Source organism: Equus przewalskii, chromosome 1, assembly GCF_037783145.1.
Source record: "Equus przewalskii isolate Varuska chromosome 1, EquPr2, whole genome shotgun sequence".
NCBI lineage: Eukaryota > Metazoa > Chordata > Mammalia > Perissodactyla > Equidae > Equus > Equus przewalskii.
Genome location: NC_091831.1, coordinates 125336704 through 125351731, shown reverse-complemented (window position 1 = coordinate 125351731; position 15028 = coordinate 125336704). Strand labels below are relative to the sequence as shown.

The 15028-nt window shown below is 39.6% G+C and overlaps 1 protein-coding gene across 14 annotated transcripts in view; it reads left to right on the top strand.

Annotated features, from left to right (window-relative positions):
• Positions 1 to 15028, top strand: part of MAP2K5 (mitogen-activated protein kinase kinase 5) — a 245186-nt gene that overhangs the window by 135871 nt on the left and 94287 nt on the right. For all 14 annotated transcript variants that reach the window (XM_070622868.1, XM_070622885.1, XM_070622905.1 and 11 more), the window contains exon 16: positions 7277 to 7348. In XM_070622868.1, coding sequence (XP_070478969.1) covers positions 7277 to 7348 — 72 coding nt within the window. The remainder of the gene's footprint in view (positions 1 to 7276; positions 7349 to 15028) is intronic.

Genomic DNA, 15028 nt, shown 5'->3' with positions numbered 1-15028 from the left:
GTCTTTGAAAGAATATGGAATACTGATTTTAAAAAAAAGAACTATAAATGAAACAACTTCTCAACTACCCCTCATGGTCTTAGTAGCTTTAAATTGCTCTAATAATTAAATTGCCTTATGTTTGAATGTACAAATTCAGATTACAGTTGTCTTTCCCAGGTGTACGTTAAAGAAATTACTTTATTTCCATTTTGTTTATGGATGCATGTGATGCGTCTGTCTGTTAATTGAAAATGTGTGGATTAAAATTATGAAACGTTAGCTCAGATTGGCAAAGTTAAAATTGCTTTGTTTCTTGGGTGAGTGAATTCTAGTCATCAGCTTTATAGTTCAAGCTGTAAAAAGCATAAGATACCTAGGAAGTGAGAAGTGATAGCCTCATAGTGAGCTTCACTCAATTCAGCAGGCCGTCGTTGGCCATGTACTTGCCTAACTGGTGAGAGATCAGAGGTTGAGAGTCAGGGAAGATGGAAATAATATTTATTATTCTGTTACTGGTATTAATCCCTGCCTTAGACATGGTGATAATTTTATTGTATTACTACCATTGGGGGGGGACTGGGTGAATGGTGCACAAAATCTCCCTGTATATATATTTTTTCAACTTCTTGTGAATCAATAAGTATTCCAAAATAAAAATTAAATAGGAGAAAAGAAAGTTTGATTGGAACACAGCTTCACCCATTTATTTCCTCATTGTTTATGGCTGCTTTAGCGCTGTGATTGCAGACTGGAGTAGTTGTGACAGTTGCGGCAGAGACCATATGGCCCACAAAGTGAAAAATATTTACTATCTGGCCCTTTACAGAAAAAGTTTGCCAACCTCTGGTGTCTGCCAGTAAAAGCTGTATCTGACACTTGAGTTCCTTCCATTAATCAACCAGTATTTACTGAGCACCTTCCATCTTCTTAGCCAGATACAGTGGAACCACTCTATAATCCACATGAGACATGGGCAAGATAGGAAACATAGCATTATATACGGCCACATTATGTGTAACATCATAAAAACCGAAGTTGTACCAAGCATACATTTAGAGAATAAGAAGGCATACAGTGTACGAATTTGATGATTCAAGCAGTATGTAAAAAGAGCACTTATAAAAGAGAGAGATCACTGTGGAAGGATGAGCAAAGACTCAGAAGTAGATGATAATGTGACATGGGTGGGGGCGAGGAAGTTGGGCAGAGGACAAATAATAAATTGTGGGAGGGGCCGGCCCGGTGGCCGACTGGTTAAGTTTGCGTGCTCTGCCTTTCGGCAGCCCAGGGTTTCACCACTTTGGATCCTGGGCGTGGACATGACACTGCTCATCGGGCCATGCTGAGGTAGCATCCCACACAGCACAACCACAAGGTACTACAGCTAGAATATACAACTATGTATGGGGGCTTTGGGGAGAAAAAGGAAAAAAGAGGAAGATTGGCAACAGATGTTCGCTGATGTGCCAGTCTTTAACAAAGTAAAAATAAAAATAAATTTTGGGAATATACAGTTGGAGGTCACCTGATGTAATGCCCTCATTTTACCCCCATTTCTCTCACTTTATATTCGTACATACTTCTGTACAGTGATACTAATAGTAATAGCTAATACTTAATTAGCACCATGTGCCAGTCACTCTTTTAAACTCTTACATTTACTAACTCTTTAAATCCTCACAACAATCTTATAAGGTAAGTAATTTTATTCTCATTTTACAGATGAAGAAACCAAGGGATAGAGAAGTTAAGTGACTTACCCAGTTCATATAGCTAAAAATTGGCAGAAGTGGGATTCAAACCTAAGTAATCAGTCTCCAGAAACTAAACTTGTAACTGCTCTGCCTCTCCCTATATCCAAATCATTTATGTGTCTCTCTCAATCTAGATTATGAAGTTTACAGGGACAGGGTTTATTCTGCTCATTCTCTGTATGCAGTCCATCACAGTGCTAAATGAAGGAATTCATGAAAGCTGCATTTCAAAACTGACTTGTTCATTAATTATGAGCAGAGCACTTAACTTTTCATATTAAGTATCTTACTTGCATTATAAGGTGTAGAAGACGCCCCAGATTACTCAAATACAGTCAGCTAGGCTACTCAGATATTGAAAAGAAAATGAATCAAAGAAATAGTCTTGCATGTGTGAACAGTCTCACCTCATTCTCCTGTAATCTGAAGTGTGAGGTGCAAGAAAATGATAATTAGGAAAACGCAGTGAGGTTTTTCTAAGATCCTAGCTCATTTAAAAAAACAAAACAACGTATGAGCACATTAAGCAGTGGAGCTTGTGGGAGACTTGGAAAGTCATCTGGTCCAACCTCCTCATTGGCTGTTGAGACTGAGACCCAGAAAGTGAAGTGGCATATTCAAGGATACATTACATTTTAGGGGAAGATAATTAGGCTCAACAGACACTTTAATCCAAAGCAAGAAAGATTTTCAACCACATTTTAAAAGGATTTCATCCAGAAGGATTATAAAAGGGGTCCAGAAGGCTTTTGGGGGCTTACATTAAGTTAAACCATTTCTCAGAAATTCTAGTTACTAAAAATTTTACTCTGTTTTAAAGATAGAAGTCCCTAAAACCTTAACCCACTGTTTAATCACTGTGGTTTGTTTATTATAATTTTTTAAATCAAATGTAAAGGTTTGACAATATTGTTATGAATAAATAAAGTTTTGAAATTTGCAAGAAAGATCTTGCCCAAATATTTGTCCTTTGGGATCAGAAAGACAATCTAAATAACTATTCTTATCTCCTGAACATTTTTTCCTACCTGGGCTATTCCTATCCTTAGAAATTATCTTTACCTAGAATAAAACTTGACAGACTATAGGGTCCATCTCAGTTGACCATGCTCGTGCAGTGATGGTGATGATGGTAGCGTTGACCGGAAGGAGGCTGGTATTTACTGAGCATTCCCATGTGGCATGTACTGAATCAAGTACATTACATAGATTGGTTTAATCTTCACACAACCCCATGACATATATGTATTACTATTATTGTCTTCATTTTACAAATGAGGAAACCAAAGGTGAAGCAGCTTTAGCCCAGGGTTTCAGAGTTGGTCAAGTAGTGAGAGTCAAGATTTAATTAGGACTCCAGCTTCTAGTTTCTGGTAATAGCAAGTTAGGTTATTTGGACCAACTATTCTGCTGAAAAATGCTAGTTAAAATACTTTTAAAACCATCTCAAATGCACTGAAGAGCTAAAAAGATAATGAGGAATTCCAAGGACAATTTTCAGATGGAATCCTGCAACAGATGGGCAAGCAGAATGTTAGAACACCAAAGCTCCTTATTCCTGAGGGCATTTGCCCGTACCACAGCTGTGAATGACATGGGGGCCCCTAAGCCAGAGGGTCCAGGAGATCTTCCCCATATCGTGCTGGAAGCCTGAAGGGCTCACCTTTAGAGTAAAAGCAAACCAGAACTAAAGCTGTTCCTTCTCCCCCAGTTCCAGGGAACAGAATAGAAGGCTTCTCAGAGCCAAGCAGAGAAGCAGGAGAAAAAGAAAGAAGGGGAAGTTGTGGCCATAGACTAACTCTGGCACAGATTTGCACCCTGGGTATTTGTATATATGACCTAAATTGTAAAGGGAACTTCATGCTGAAAACTTGATATGAGGTGGGCACATTCACCTCAGGCCTCAGAGAACCTCTCCAAATTTTTTTTTCACGAGGAAAATCTAGCAAGCAGTCAAAGAAGACCAGGCACACAAGGACACAAAGCAACATGAAGAAGAACCAGCAGAAACAACAGATGCACACAGACTTCAGATCATAAATTTTAGAAGTGACATAGTAGATTTGAGAAAGTCTCAAACAAAACTACTAGATTAAAATCAAAACCTTGCTACTTTGTAGCATATTGGACATAGCAGAAGAGAGATTTAGTGAACTGGAAGATAGACTGAGTTAGAGCAGTCTGACCAGTATACTCTACTACTCACACAGGGATCTTGCCAACTTAAAAAAAACCATTGTTTGTGATAACGTATTTTGATTACATACTAACCTGAAGTATTTGTTCATACTTTGTTCATTTTCTGAGTAGCCTAATCCTGAGCAGAAATTCCTTTATCAGAAGAGATGAGATGTACCTTGGTATCCTCCTGCTTTTGACAAGTAAACTCTGGGATATTGGGTTGTAAATAGAGACAGTTCTGGGAGGAGTTGACTAAATATGGTGTCCTGGGTAAATGCTAAGTCACAGAGGGTAGCTGGAAGGAGTGGAACGTGCATGCCAGCTCGGAGCCACTGCCCTTTGAAATCTTCTATAAATCCTGCTTTTTATATGATCATGACTCTTTACTGTTCTTGTTAAGAACAGACCAGAGTTTTTTCCCCTACACTTTAAACCCCATTACAGAGGCGTTCCAGAGAAGATTCATGTTTTTCCTATTATTTAGCTTTCCATGCTAAATAATAACAGCTGTCATGTCAGCAAGTAACCCAGCTTTAGCTTTTTGACTGCAAAATGTCCATCACAGATCTTCTGTCAGTAGTCTAGTACCTGTTGGTTGGTTTTGTTTTGTTTTGTTTCAGAGGGGACAAGACAGGGCTACCTTGGCCTCAAGTGTGAGAAGAGAGTTGAATTCTGCAGCCTTAGGCCATCGAGTCCTGGCTCCATAAATTCAGAATGTATTAGGGCTTATCCTGTGCCTGTGTCAGTTTCAGGGGCCTGGGATCATTTCCCATCCCTATCTGCCATACAAATTCTTTAGGATAGACTCTGCTTTTTCTGAGCATTTGTGCTTAGGCACTGCCATCACAGCAGTAATCTCATTTTGATAGCTTATTGCAAGAATAATTTTTCCAATGAGAGGTTAGCAGAATCTCATCCTTAAGGAGTTCTCTTATTTGCCACCTGATATCTGTGACCATTATCACTTTTTTATTTTTTCTTTTTAAATTAAATTTAATTTTTCTATGCCTTATTTTCAGCTTACAGTTTGCATTTGTTTTGGTAGATCAGTGGGTAAATGTTATCAATGTATTTAATCTTAATGTTGGTCCTGCCAAAATATTTTATATGTGGGTTCCACTTTTGTTTGTTTATTTGTTTCTTCTGTACTCTGGATGAAGTGCTATACTGATAACTGTCAGCTAGTGGAATGAAGAAAGAGAGGAACGAAAGAAAAGACAGGGAGGAAGGCAACAGGAAGGAAGAGGCTCTTCTGACTTCTAGTTCTGGGAGGTATTTGACACACTGGAAAGAACTGTGACTGTGCAGTCGGACATACCTGGGTTTGAATCCTGGCTGTGTTCCTAACCAGTACTCTTAAAGCTAGTCCATAGCTCTAGACTTCAACAAGTCACTTAATCTTACTAAGCTTCAGTTTTTATATCTGTAAAATGAAGACAATAATATCCAACTTTGCAAGATTGTTATGAAGTGTAAAGGATGCAAAGTATCTAGCCCAGTGTCTAGCACATACCAGATAGTCATTAAATGATAGCTATTACTATCCTTAAGTAGTGGGTGCAAACTAAACCTGTCTGTGCCTCATTTTCCTCTTATGTTAAATGGGGATGATAATAGTACCAATCTAACATGGGTGTTTATGAATCTGAAATGAGACGTGCATGAAGAGCACTTAAAACAATGCCTGGCACATGGGAATTCTTCAGTAAATGCACAAAATGATGATTTTGTTGTTGATGATGATGATGGCAGCAGCATCACTCCAGCAACTGACTGACCAGTGGCATATGAATATATCCTAGTACCTATTGAACCAGCTAGGATTGGATAATGGGTTCATTCATGTATGAACAAGGAACTTGAAAATGATGGCAAAGTGGATTAGAACATAAAAGAAAAAGTATTAAGGAATTGGAATGACCATGTCTATTAGCAGCTGCAAGAAATGGTCACGTGACACTTGGCCCTTGGGAAGAATTATTCTTGGTAGGAAAGGGGTTTTACAAATTAAAGAAATAAATAAAAAAAGGGAAATAAGACAATCCATCCTACTCCCTCAGGGCAGGGCTTTGTGTAATTTTATGGAAAGTGGTCCCAGGAGAAGGCAGCAACTACACTGAAGTAACCAGTAGTTGGGAGTGGGAAGTAGGTTACAAAGTTCTGGGTCCCAGCTAAGCCAACTTTCTGAGATGTAGGACTGTGCCCTCTCACCTGAGAACATCTGGCCCACATCTTGTACACCCCTGGTGTATCCCTTGCTGGTGACTGGTGGATGCCCACTTCCTCCATCTGCAGTGGACTAGGCTGACTCTGACCCCAGTTACTCTTAAGGGCTCTCATGGCAGCTCCTAAAGGGTGATGGCTTTGGTGGCTGCCAGGAACTCCAGGGATGGTACAAAGAGTAAACTGCTGTCCTGGAGGCCAAGAGATGTGGGTTATCATCCCAGCCTTGTCGTGACTGTCTCTATAACCTTGAGCAACTATTCCATTTCCATGAGAAGTGACTCTTATTCCTTTGTTCATGTTCACTCAAAAGACTTCTGTGAAGTACCCAACTGAATGCCAAATCCTGGAAGAATAGAGAGAACAGGCAGCACTCACTTCAGTATGAAATTATTCCTGTTGAAGTAGAGAGTGTGCGTATAGTGGCTTTCTAAACCGGGTATTTGCTACACATCTTGAATGGAGGACCAATAGTCCCAAATGGACCTTTCAGACTGTTCCTTGGTTCATATCAAAAGAAACGATGATAATTGGAATAAAATACTGAACAGTAAGTGAATCTGGGCAAAGGAAATATGAGTGTTCTTCATACTAGTCTTAATCTTTCAACTTTTCTGTAAATTCGAAATTATTTCCAAATAAAAGATTAAAAATTTTAAAATGAAAGAATCCCTAATGATCCAGACCAATCAATCAAAATGCAAATAAGTGATAATATTATATAATAGCGCGTGATTTGTCACTCCACAACTAAGACCACTGGATTTGGAGGGAGAAGACCTGGGATCAAGTCTCAGCTCATTTACCAGTTTAGGATTTTGCCTAAATTATTTTACCAATCTGAGCTTCCATTTCTTTCATCTATAAAATAAAGATGATAAAGTTTCCCTCACAGGGACTTTGTGAGGATTCAGTGAGATTATATATAAAATATCTATATTAACTATATAATTTCTATGTATTATCTACATAATGTACACACATATATGTATACACGTCCATATAAAATTGTTTTGCTCCTCATAAAGTACTATGCAACTATTGATGGCTCCCCGCCTTAGCTGAGCTCATCTGAGTGTATCTGTTTCCTGGAGCAGCTTACATCAACTCTCAAGCTCCCTTCTGTTTTCTTACAGCCTGAAAGAATTTCAGGGGAGCAGTATGGAATCCATTCTGACGTCTGGAGCTTAGGAATCTCTTTCATGGAGGTATGTTGTTGTTTGCAAATAGATGCTTCTGTGTATTTCTGTACTAATATGTTCTATCAGGAAGAATGAAGATTTTGAAAAAAAATTAAACCTTCAGTTTGTTAAATGTATGTGTACACAGAATTTAATTCTAAAGTCCTTATTTTTATATCCTTGCGTGGCTTGTGAACTGACTGTTCTAAAGTGCTACTTCTCACAGATCACCTGTATAAAACTTACCTGGAGTGCTTCTTAAAAATGCAGCTTCCCAGACTCCATCCAAGACCAGTTAAATCCAGATCTCTAAGACTCTGCATTATTAACATGTTCCCTGAGTGATCCTTATGCACACTAAATCTGGGAAACCTGTGTTGTGAAAGAGATTCAAGAAGAATTATGTGTGATGGTAGCCTTGTTGGAATGCATATATAACTTCCAAAGGTGATTACTTTAAAGAGTACAGCCCTACTCATTTGGATGTATAAATTCTATGTGTTGATTTAGAAAGAAAAAAGCCACCTTGTTCCAATATGGTCATATCGCGTGTTGGGGGATGGGCTGTGATATGATCTGGGAGACAATAAGGGGTGTGTATTTAACACAATTTTAATGTCTTTACTCTTTATAGCTGTGCTTAGAATGGATTTTATCTTACTGTGCTACTTGTAGCCCCACTAGAACTCTGTGGTAAGGTTTCTATACAATGACTGTTGATCTGTAAGGAAATGCACATGATTTATATTAGAAGGATATCTGGCTCAATGTGAGTTACAGTAATATAGAGTCTGGATATTCACTAGTGTGCTTCGAGAATTGTTTCTCACATACACTAGTTCAGATAAAGGAGGACTTTTTAAAAAGTAGAAAAGACTCCTTAAATAAGGTCATGGTTAGAGTTGAGATCATGATTTTACCACTTTTCTTTGGTCAAATACTTTTTCTGTGGTTTTTGTAATGCATGAATGCAGTTGAGTTTGTAAGGAAATGTCTTCAGACTCAATTCACCTGTGCTATAGAAGGAAAGCAAAAATAAAGTATTGAATGTATAAACCGTATTCTTCTGATTCTCATAAAAGGGAATCTAAGAGGAAATACAATATGTGTGCATCAGGTGAAAAGTTAGCAATAATGGTAGACAAATGCTTAGAACTGAGTCTCCCAATGGAATCCTGAAGGGCTTGTTCAGTTAGCCTATTTCAGAGGAAACTAGTGCTGTTGACGTGTGGGGCTCAGGTCTTGTTTTATAATTTTCCTTTGCATATTTTAAGTCATTTGTCATTGAATGTATTTAATAAACAACCAGATCCAGTGTAGAGTATTTTGGAAGTTACATGGTGTAGAGATAAGAATCCTAGATTGGGAATGAATCCTAGATTGTACTTCGAGCTTTGCTACTGGTTTTCTAGGTGGCCCTGTGCAAGCCACTGTCCCTCACTTTGGGCCTCAGTTTCTTCATCTGTAAAATAATGGTCTCTACGCCCCTTTCCAGACTAACATTCTATGATTCTAAACAGTCTGCTATTGTCTTTCTTTAACTTTCTGCAGCAACTCTGGAGTTGTGTGACTTAGTGATATACCCTCGCATGACATAATATGAGAGGCATAGCAATATTGTGAGAGACCACCACTAATAGATTTAAGATTTAGAACATATGTGAATATTCACCATTCATTCCTTCCACATTTATTTTTTCATTCATATATTGAGCTCCTGCTATGCCTGCTAGATAGGCAATGGGGATATAGTAATGAAAAGACACTCTAGACTTGACTCTCATGGAGTTGAGTTTGGTGAGGGCTTGGGGCGTGAGGAAAAGGACGGAAAACAGAAGGATAACTAAATATATAATTTTTCAGGTGGTGGTAAGTCCTATGGAGAAAAATAAAGTGGAGTAGTCCTTTCTGATAAAGTAACCTTTGAGCAGAGACTTGAATGATGTGAAAGGAGGGAGCCATCGGGCAACAGCAGATACAAAGGTGCGAAGCTGCAGTGTGTTTGGCATATTTAAGAAAGGCTGAGAGACCAGGGTGACTGGAGTAGAGTTAGCAAGGGAAAAAGTACATTCAGAGAGGTAGCCAGGGACCAGACCATATACCGCCTTGTAGGCCATAGTAAGGACTTGAGATTTTACTCTGAGAGTAAATGATCTGAATTACATTTTCAAAGGATCACTGGGTGCTCTGTGGCTCACAGACTATAGAGAGGCAAGCATAGAAACAGGGAGATCAGTTAAGATAGGTAGGTAGGTAGATAGATGCCTAGTAAATAGAACGTATTTACATGGCATATTGAAAATATGTCTGTCGAGTATTTTGCTGGGTGCTAGGGAGACAAAGATTAATAAAAAGAGATTCATTGTAATAGAGGGAGGGAGATTGCCATTGATGTATTTGAGGTTTTGTTGATCGTCTTCGTTTATCTGGAGGTACACTATTGAATGGTCTCTGGAAGACTGAAGAAGACAGACTCATTGAATTTGTAAGATTGAGGAGGATTAAGGCATAGGGAACTGTGTGAAAAGTGTCAGCGCTAAGTGTGGGACACCTGAATGCCAGAAGGAATGGGTTGGCTCATGTGGTGAAGAGGATGGTAGAAGAGCTCAGGAGTGAGGGCCAGGAAAGGTTAGGCATTTTGATTCTTCTTGTGTTTTAAAATGGATGGTGAGAAGCCAGATGTTAATTCAGAAGGAGGAGAAGATATCGTTACAGGATGTAAAGTGCAGTCTGATTATGATCATCAAAAAGGGTGGTTGAGCACCTCTTTGTGCATCTGGCTTAACTAAGTGTTTTCAGAGGAACTATGTGATTGCAGCCTCTCTCTTCTAGGAGCTTATGATCCACCAGACAAGCACGTGACAACATATGACCAAACACGAGTGGTAGACCAGTAAGTGGTTAGAGAATAGAGTAAGGCCCCCGGCATATTTTATACCAAATTTATTTGGGGTACAAGGTGATGAGAAATATGTGATAGGGAAAGGGAAGTTGGAAGTTCTGAGTCCATACATGAGAAATTGTTGGTGATTCAATAATGAAGAGAACCCCAAAGGTTCTTTTTTCCTTAGGGGTAGATGTGATGAGAACATTACCTGAAGAGATGGGAAAGTTAGTCCAAAAGAAGCACTTGAAGGCCAAGATTCTTCTTTGTTTCCACCACAGTATGCTTAGAATAGATGTGGTAAATCCTGTTTAAAACTACTACAGATAGAGGGGCTGGCCCCGTGGCCGAGTGGTTAAGTTCACGCGCTCCGCTGCAGGCGGCCCAGTGTTTCGTTAGTTCAAATCCTGGGCGCGGACATGGCACTGCTCATCAAACCACGCTGAGGCAGCGTCCCACATGCCACAACTAGAAGGACCCACAGCGAAGAATACACAACTATGTACCGGGGGGCTTTGGGGAGAAAAAGGAAAAAATAAAATCTTTAAAAAAGAAAAACTACTACAGATAGAGAAAAGTGTGAATCTCAATAGAATTTTAAAATTTGAGTAACTAATTGTGTTCTGAAACATTCTCAACATCTTCAAAGAAGGATTGCTCCTCTTCTGTTTATCCTCACTTTTTTTTTTTTTTTGAGGAAGATTATCCTTGAGCTAACGTCTGCTGCCAATCCTCCTCTTTTTGCTGAGGAGGACTGGCCCTGAGCTAACATCCGTGCCCATCTTCCTCTATTTATATGTGGGACGCCTGCCACAGCATGGCTTGACAAGCAGTGCTAGATCCACACCCAGGATCCGAACCAGCTATCCCCGGGCCGCCAAAGCAGAACATGCGAACTTAACCGCTGTGCTCCTGGATCGGCCCCTGTTTATCCTCACTTTTAACAACAAGATTCCCTTTCTAGGTGTGCACTTTGAAGAGTAGAAACTTTCATTTATTCAATAATTATTATTTAAGCACTAACCACGTGCTAGGCCTTGGAGAATGGAGCACACAAAGCTGAGAAAAGCCTACCTCTGATAGAGAAGACAGATACCTACAGCCCAGAACAGTGTGACAAAGTCCTCAGTAAAGATGTTTGTGAAGGATTCTGAACCACAGAGGGGAGGGAAGGGCAGGAGTTTCTCAAAGGAATTGACAGTTGAGGTAGAGTAGTCTTAAAGGGAGTTTGCCAATGGGAGAAAGAAGGAAAAGATGGAGGAGTCCCTCCCCCCATCCCCTAGCACACTCTAAGATGCATCCCTGTAAACTCTTCAGGAGAGATCAAATGTCAAAGTATGCAAGGTCTCACCTAGTGCCACTTCACTCCGTTTGTGTGGATACCTTCCTCAAATGTTTTGAGGCAATCAGTTTATTCTCTTAGGATACCTGTGGTAATGAAACGAATGGGATAAAAATATAGGAAACTGGGGCCAGCCCCGTGGCGGAGTGGTTAAGTTTGTGCGCTCCGCTTCAGCAGCCCCGGGTTTCGCCGGTTCTGATCCTGGACACGGACATGGCACCACTCATCAGGCCTTGCTGAGGCGGTGTCCCACATGCCACAACTGGAAGGACCCAGAACTAAAAAAAATACAGAACTCTGTACCGGGGGGCTTTGGGGAGAAAAAGGAAAAATAAAATCTTTAAAAAAAAAAAAAAAAAAAAAAAATATATATATATATATATATATAGGAAACCGAGCAAAGGAATTTTCCTGAAATGACACAAGAATCAAATGAGACAAAATGGGAGTTAGAGTTTTCTATCCTTTCTACCTCTACCTAGCACCCCCACCCCCAGTCCCATAAACTCTCATCCCATCCCTGAGGTTTGGTGATGCAAGAATCAGAAGGTCACTTCATTGTTTTAAACTCCTAAAATAACAAAGTTCACCCTTGCTTGCCTTCGTCATTCTGCTCCTTCCCTTGTTAATGTGCTGTCACACTCTCCATGGGGAGTCATAACGAGGCCTCTTGCCATACTCTTTCATAAAAGATAATGCTACATGCCACTAAAATGTGCCATTAAAAAAGTCACAGACAGGTACATTTGTGCCTTAAGCAAAGAATCTTTAATATCAGAGCATCTTTTATCCAGAGACAGAACTACCCCCATCACCTCTCGGTTCAGCATCCCTCCATTTGTGGGATAAAGTGGGTCTCTTCTAGGATTTTGTCAGCTGTATTTAGTATTTGGAGTTAGCAGAAGTAACCTGAAGATGGAAACCCTTAAGAAGGGAAAAAATGTTATTATTCTGCTAGACTAGAGCACAGCAGTTTTATTAGATGGGAAGAATTTGACGCTTTCTATTTTTTTTGTGGATTTATTGTATGGTTTTCAATTCAGATCTTTAAATGTATTGTAGTTCTCGTGTGGATTAGTTACGGAAGCAAATAAAGGTCATTGCAGTCTGTGGGGTTTGTATGGGCTCACTTTGTAATGGGGAAAAGAACCCATATGGAATTGCACTTCTTCCTCCTGCCAGGAATCAGTGGCAGGAATCAAAAAAAAGAAGATCCACTAACAAGGATACAGAATTCCTGAACTAGGGCAAACAGGGAGGATTAATCCTGCCCCCGGAGTATTTGTTTGACTCTTCTAGAAAGCTTGCACAGATTCAGTTGACTGACTGATTTTTAGGACTATTCACGCTCATAGTTGCCATTCAAGACTTTAGGGCCAACTTTTAAAATGAAAATGAGTTTGGTACATAATAAGGTCTTTGTTTTACCAAGTGTGAGGATTTTATTTAATTCTTAGTGGTGGGGAGTAACTAAAACATTTAGGGCACAATTTTGTAATTTCACAAGCAGCTCAGTACTTATCTCCTCCTGCAGAATGGCTTGAGGAGAGAGTCCTACTGTTGTTTTTCACTAATTAGTTACTCCACTCATATTCTTGTGTGATTTGAGTCACAACATGTTTGCAAAAGCTGGAGTTTTAAGTTAGCCCTTCTTGGGTCAAAAAATAAGCCAACATACACCCTGCTCTAGGCTTGCCATTGCAATACCCAGGATGGCACATATACATTTAAGAAGGCACCAGGCCAGTCTTGTAATGTTCTTACTCTCACTGAGTGTGTTGTGCAAGTACATGTTCTGGTTTGTGATTCTATCTGGCAGGTTATTATAAACCTTATTAAGGTTGGTGATGAATAATCTTCTGATGGGCTTTTCCGTAGGAGTCAGACGGAAGCGCTATCTTTAGCACGTGCATTTTGCTTTCTTCACTTGGGTCCTTGCTCTTCGTGTCTTTGTTTGCCTCCTCTCTCTGCCAGTCTCTTGAGTCCGAGGCATAAAACAGTCTGGCTCAATGTGCTTGGTTAATTGGAGTGTCATCTAGTCCTCTGAGACCCCTCTTCAGCATGATCACTGTTTTATTGAAGTGGTGTCAGTGATGTGTTAAATGATGACAGCAAGGTCCATGGCTTAGAAAAATCTCTCTAGATAGGTGAAGAACATATTCAGAGAGCCACACAAGGTTATTGTCATCAAAGTAATACCATCTTCTGAAGATTTTTATGGGTTCTGTTGTTTTAACAAAGTTTTTCTTTTGAGTTTCAGAATTACCTTTACCAAGTTAAAAAATAAATCCATGGAATACTAACTACAGTGCTCGCTCTACATGGAATATCATTTTTCTGCATCTCCCCAAGATACAGTTTAAATGCCAGTCCTTTGTGATACCAACTCTGATCTCTCCAGCTGAAAGTAGTATCTTCTTCTGACCTACATCTGCATCTTCCTTGTGGCATGTGCATCTTCCATTTTGTATTATAGTAATCTGTAGGTGTGTCATAGTTCCTTATGATAGGATTCAAATCTGATTCTCTCGAAATCTACACTCTCTAGCACAATTCCACTGCCCTAGTGGGTACTCAAGAAATATTTTTGGCTCAATTTCTTCAGACTTTTGTAATGATTTTAAAGCAGTTTCTGAGAATAAAGATCAGAGTTTAAAGTTTGATGCAGCCTTGAATATAGTGCTCATAAATGTTTGCTGAATAGATCACAAATGTTTTCTTGTGAAGAAGGGCTTTCTGTTTGCCAGAGTATCAGACCCAGATTCAAATTCCACTTTTGCCAGTATAAACTATAGATCCTTAGATAAGTCATTTAATCTCTCTGGGCCTTAGTTTCCTCATCTTTAGATGGAAACTTTACTCCAGAGCTTCTGGACAAAGATCACAGTGAGAAAATTAAGCCATTATCCCCTCTCTTTAGAAGGAATTACCTTTTGAAATGTTTATATTTGGTTCAAAAGCCTACTAATTTGGTAAAGCATGGAATATATGCTTTAGCTTCCACTCTCACCTCAAACTTCACTAAAAACAACCATAAAAGAATTTATTTTTAAAGGCATGATACCGTAAAGACAAAGTGAAAGGGGAAGGAGACAACAGCAACTGAATTTTGGATGTGGGAAAGCCGATGGGCAATGGTAAACAACTTAACAACGCTGAGAATGCCGAAATCCTAAGCCAGCAGGAGTAAAAAGCACCCTGATTTCCTGGAGAACACCCAAAAGGCTCAGGAAGTGGTAGTACCAGATATCTGGAACTAGGAGTGAAGATGGAAACAAAGAGAAGAGAATTATTTTGAAGTTTTTTTGAGAAGCAGTTAAGCTGTTTGACCCACAGATTCTGCCCCTAACTCAGCAAAAGCAGACAGTTAACCCTCTCCAGCCCTAACCTAAGACTGGAAGGAGGTTTTTTTGTTTTTGGAGAGAATAAAATAAGTGATGCCTGGCACTGTGGAAGACTGTGTCCCTTCACTGAGTACAGA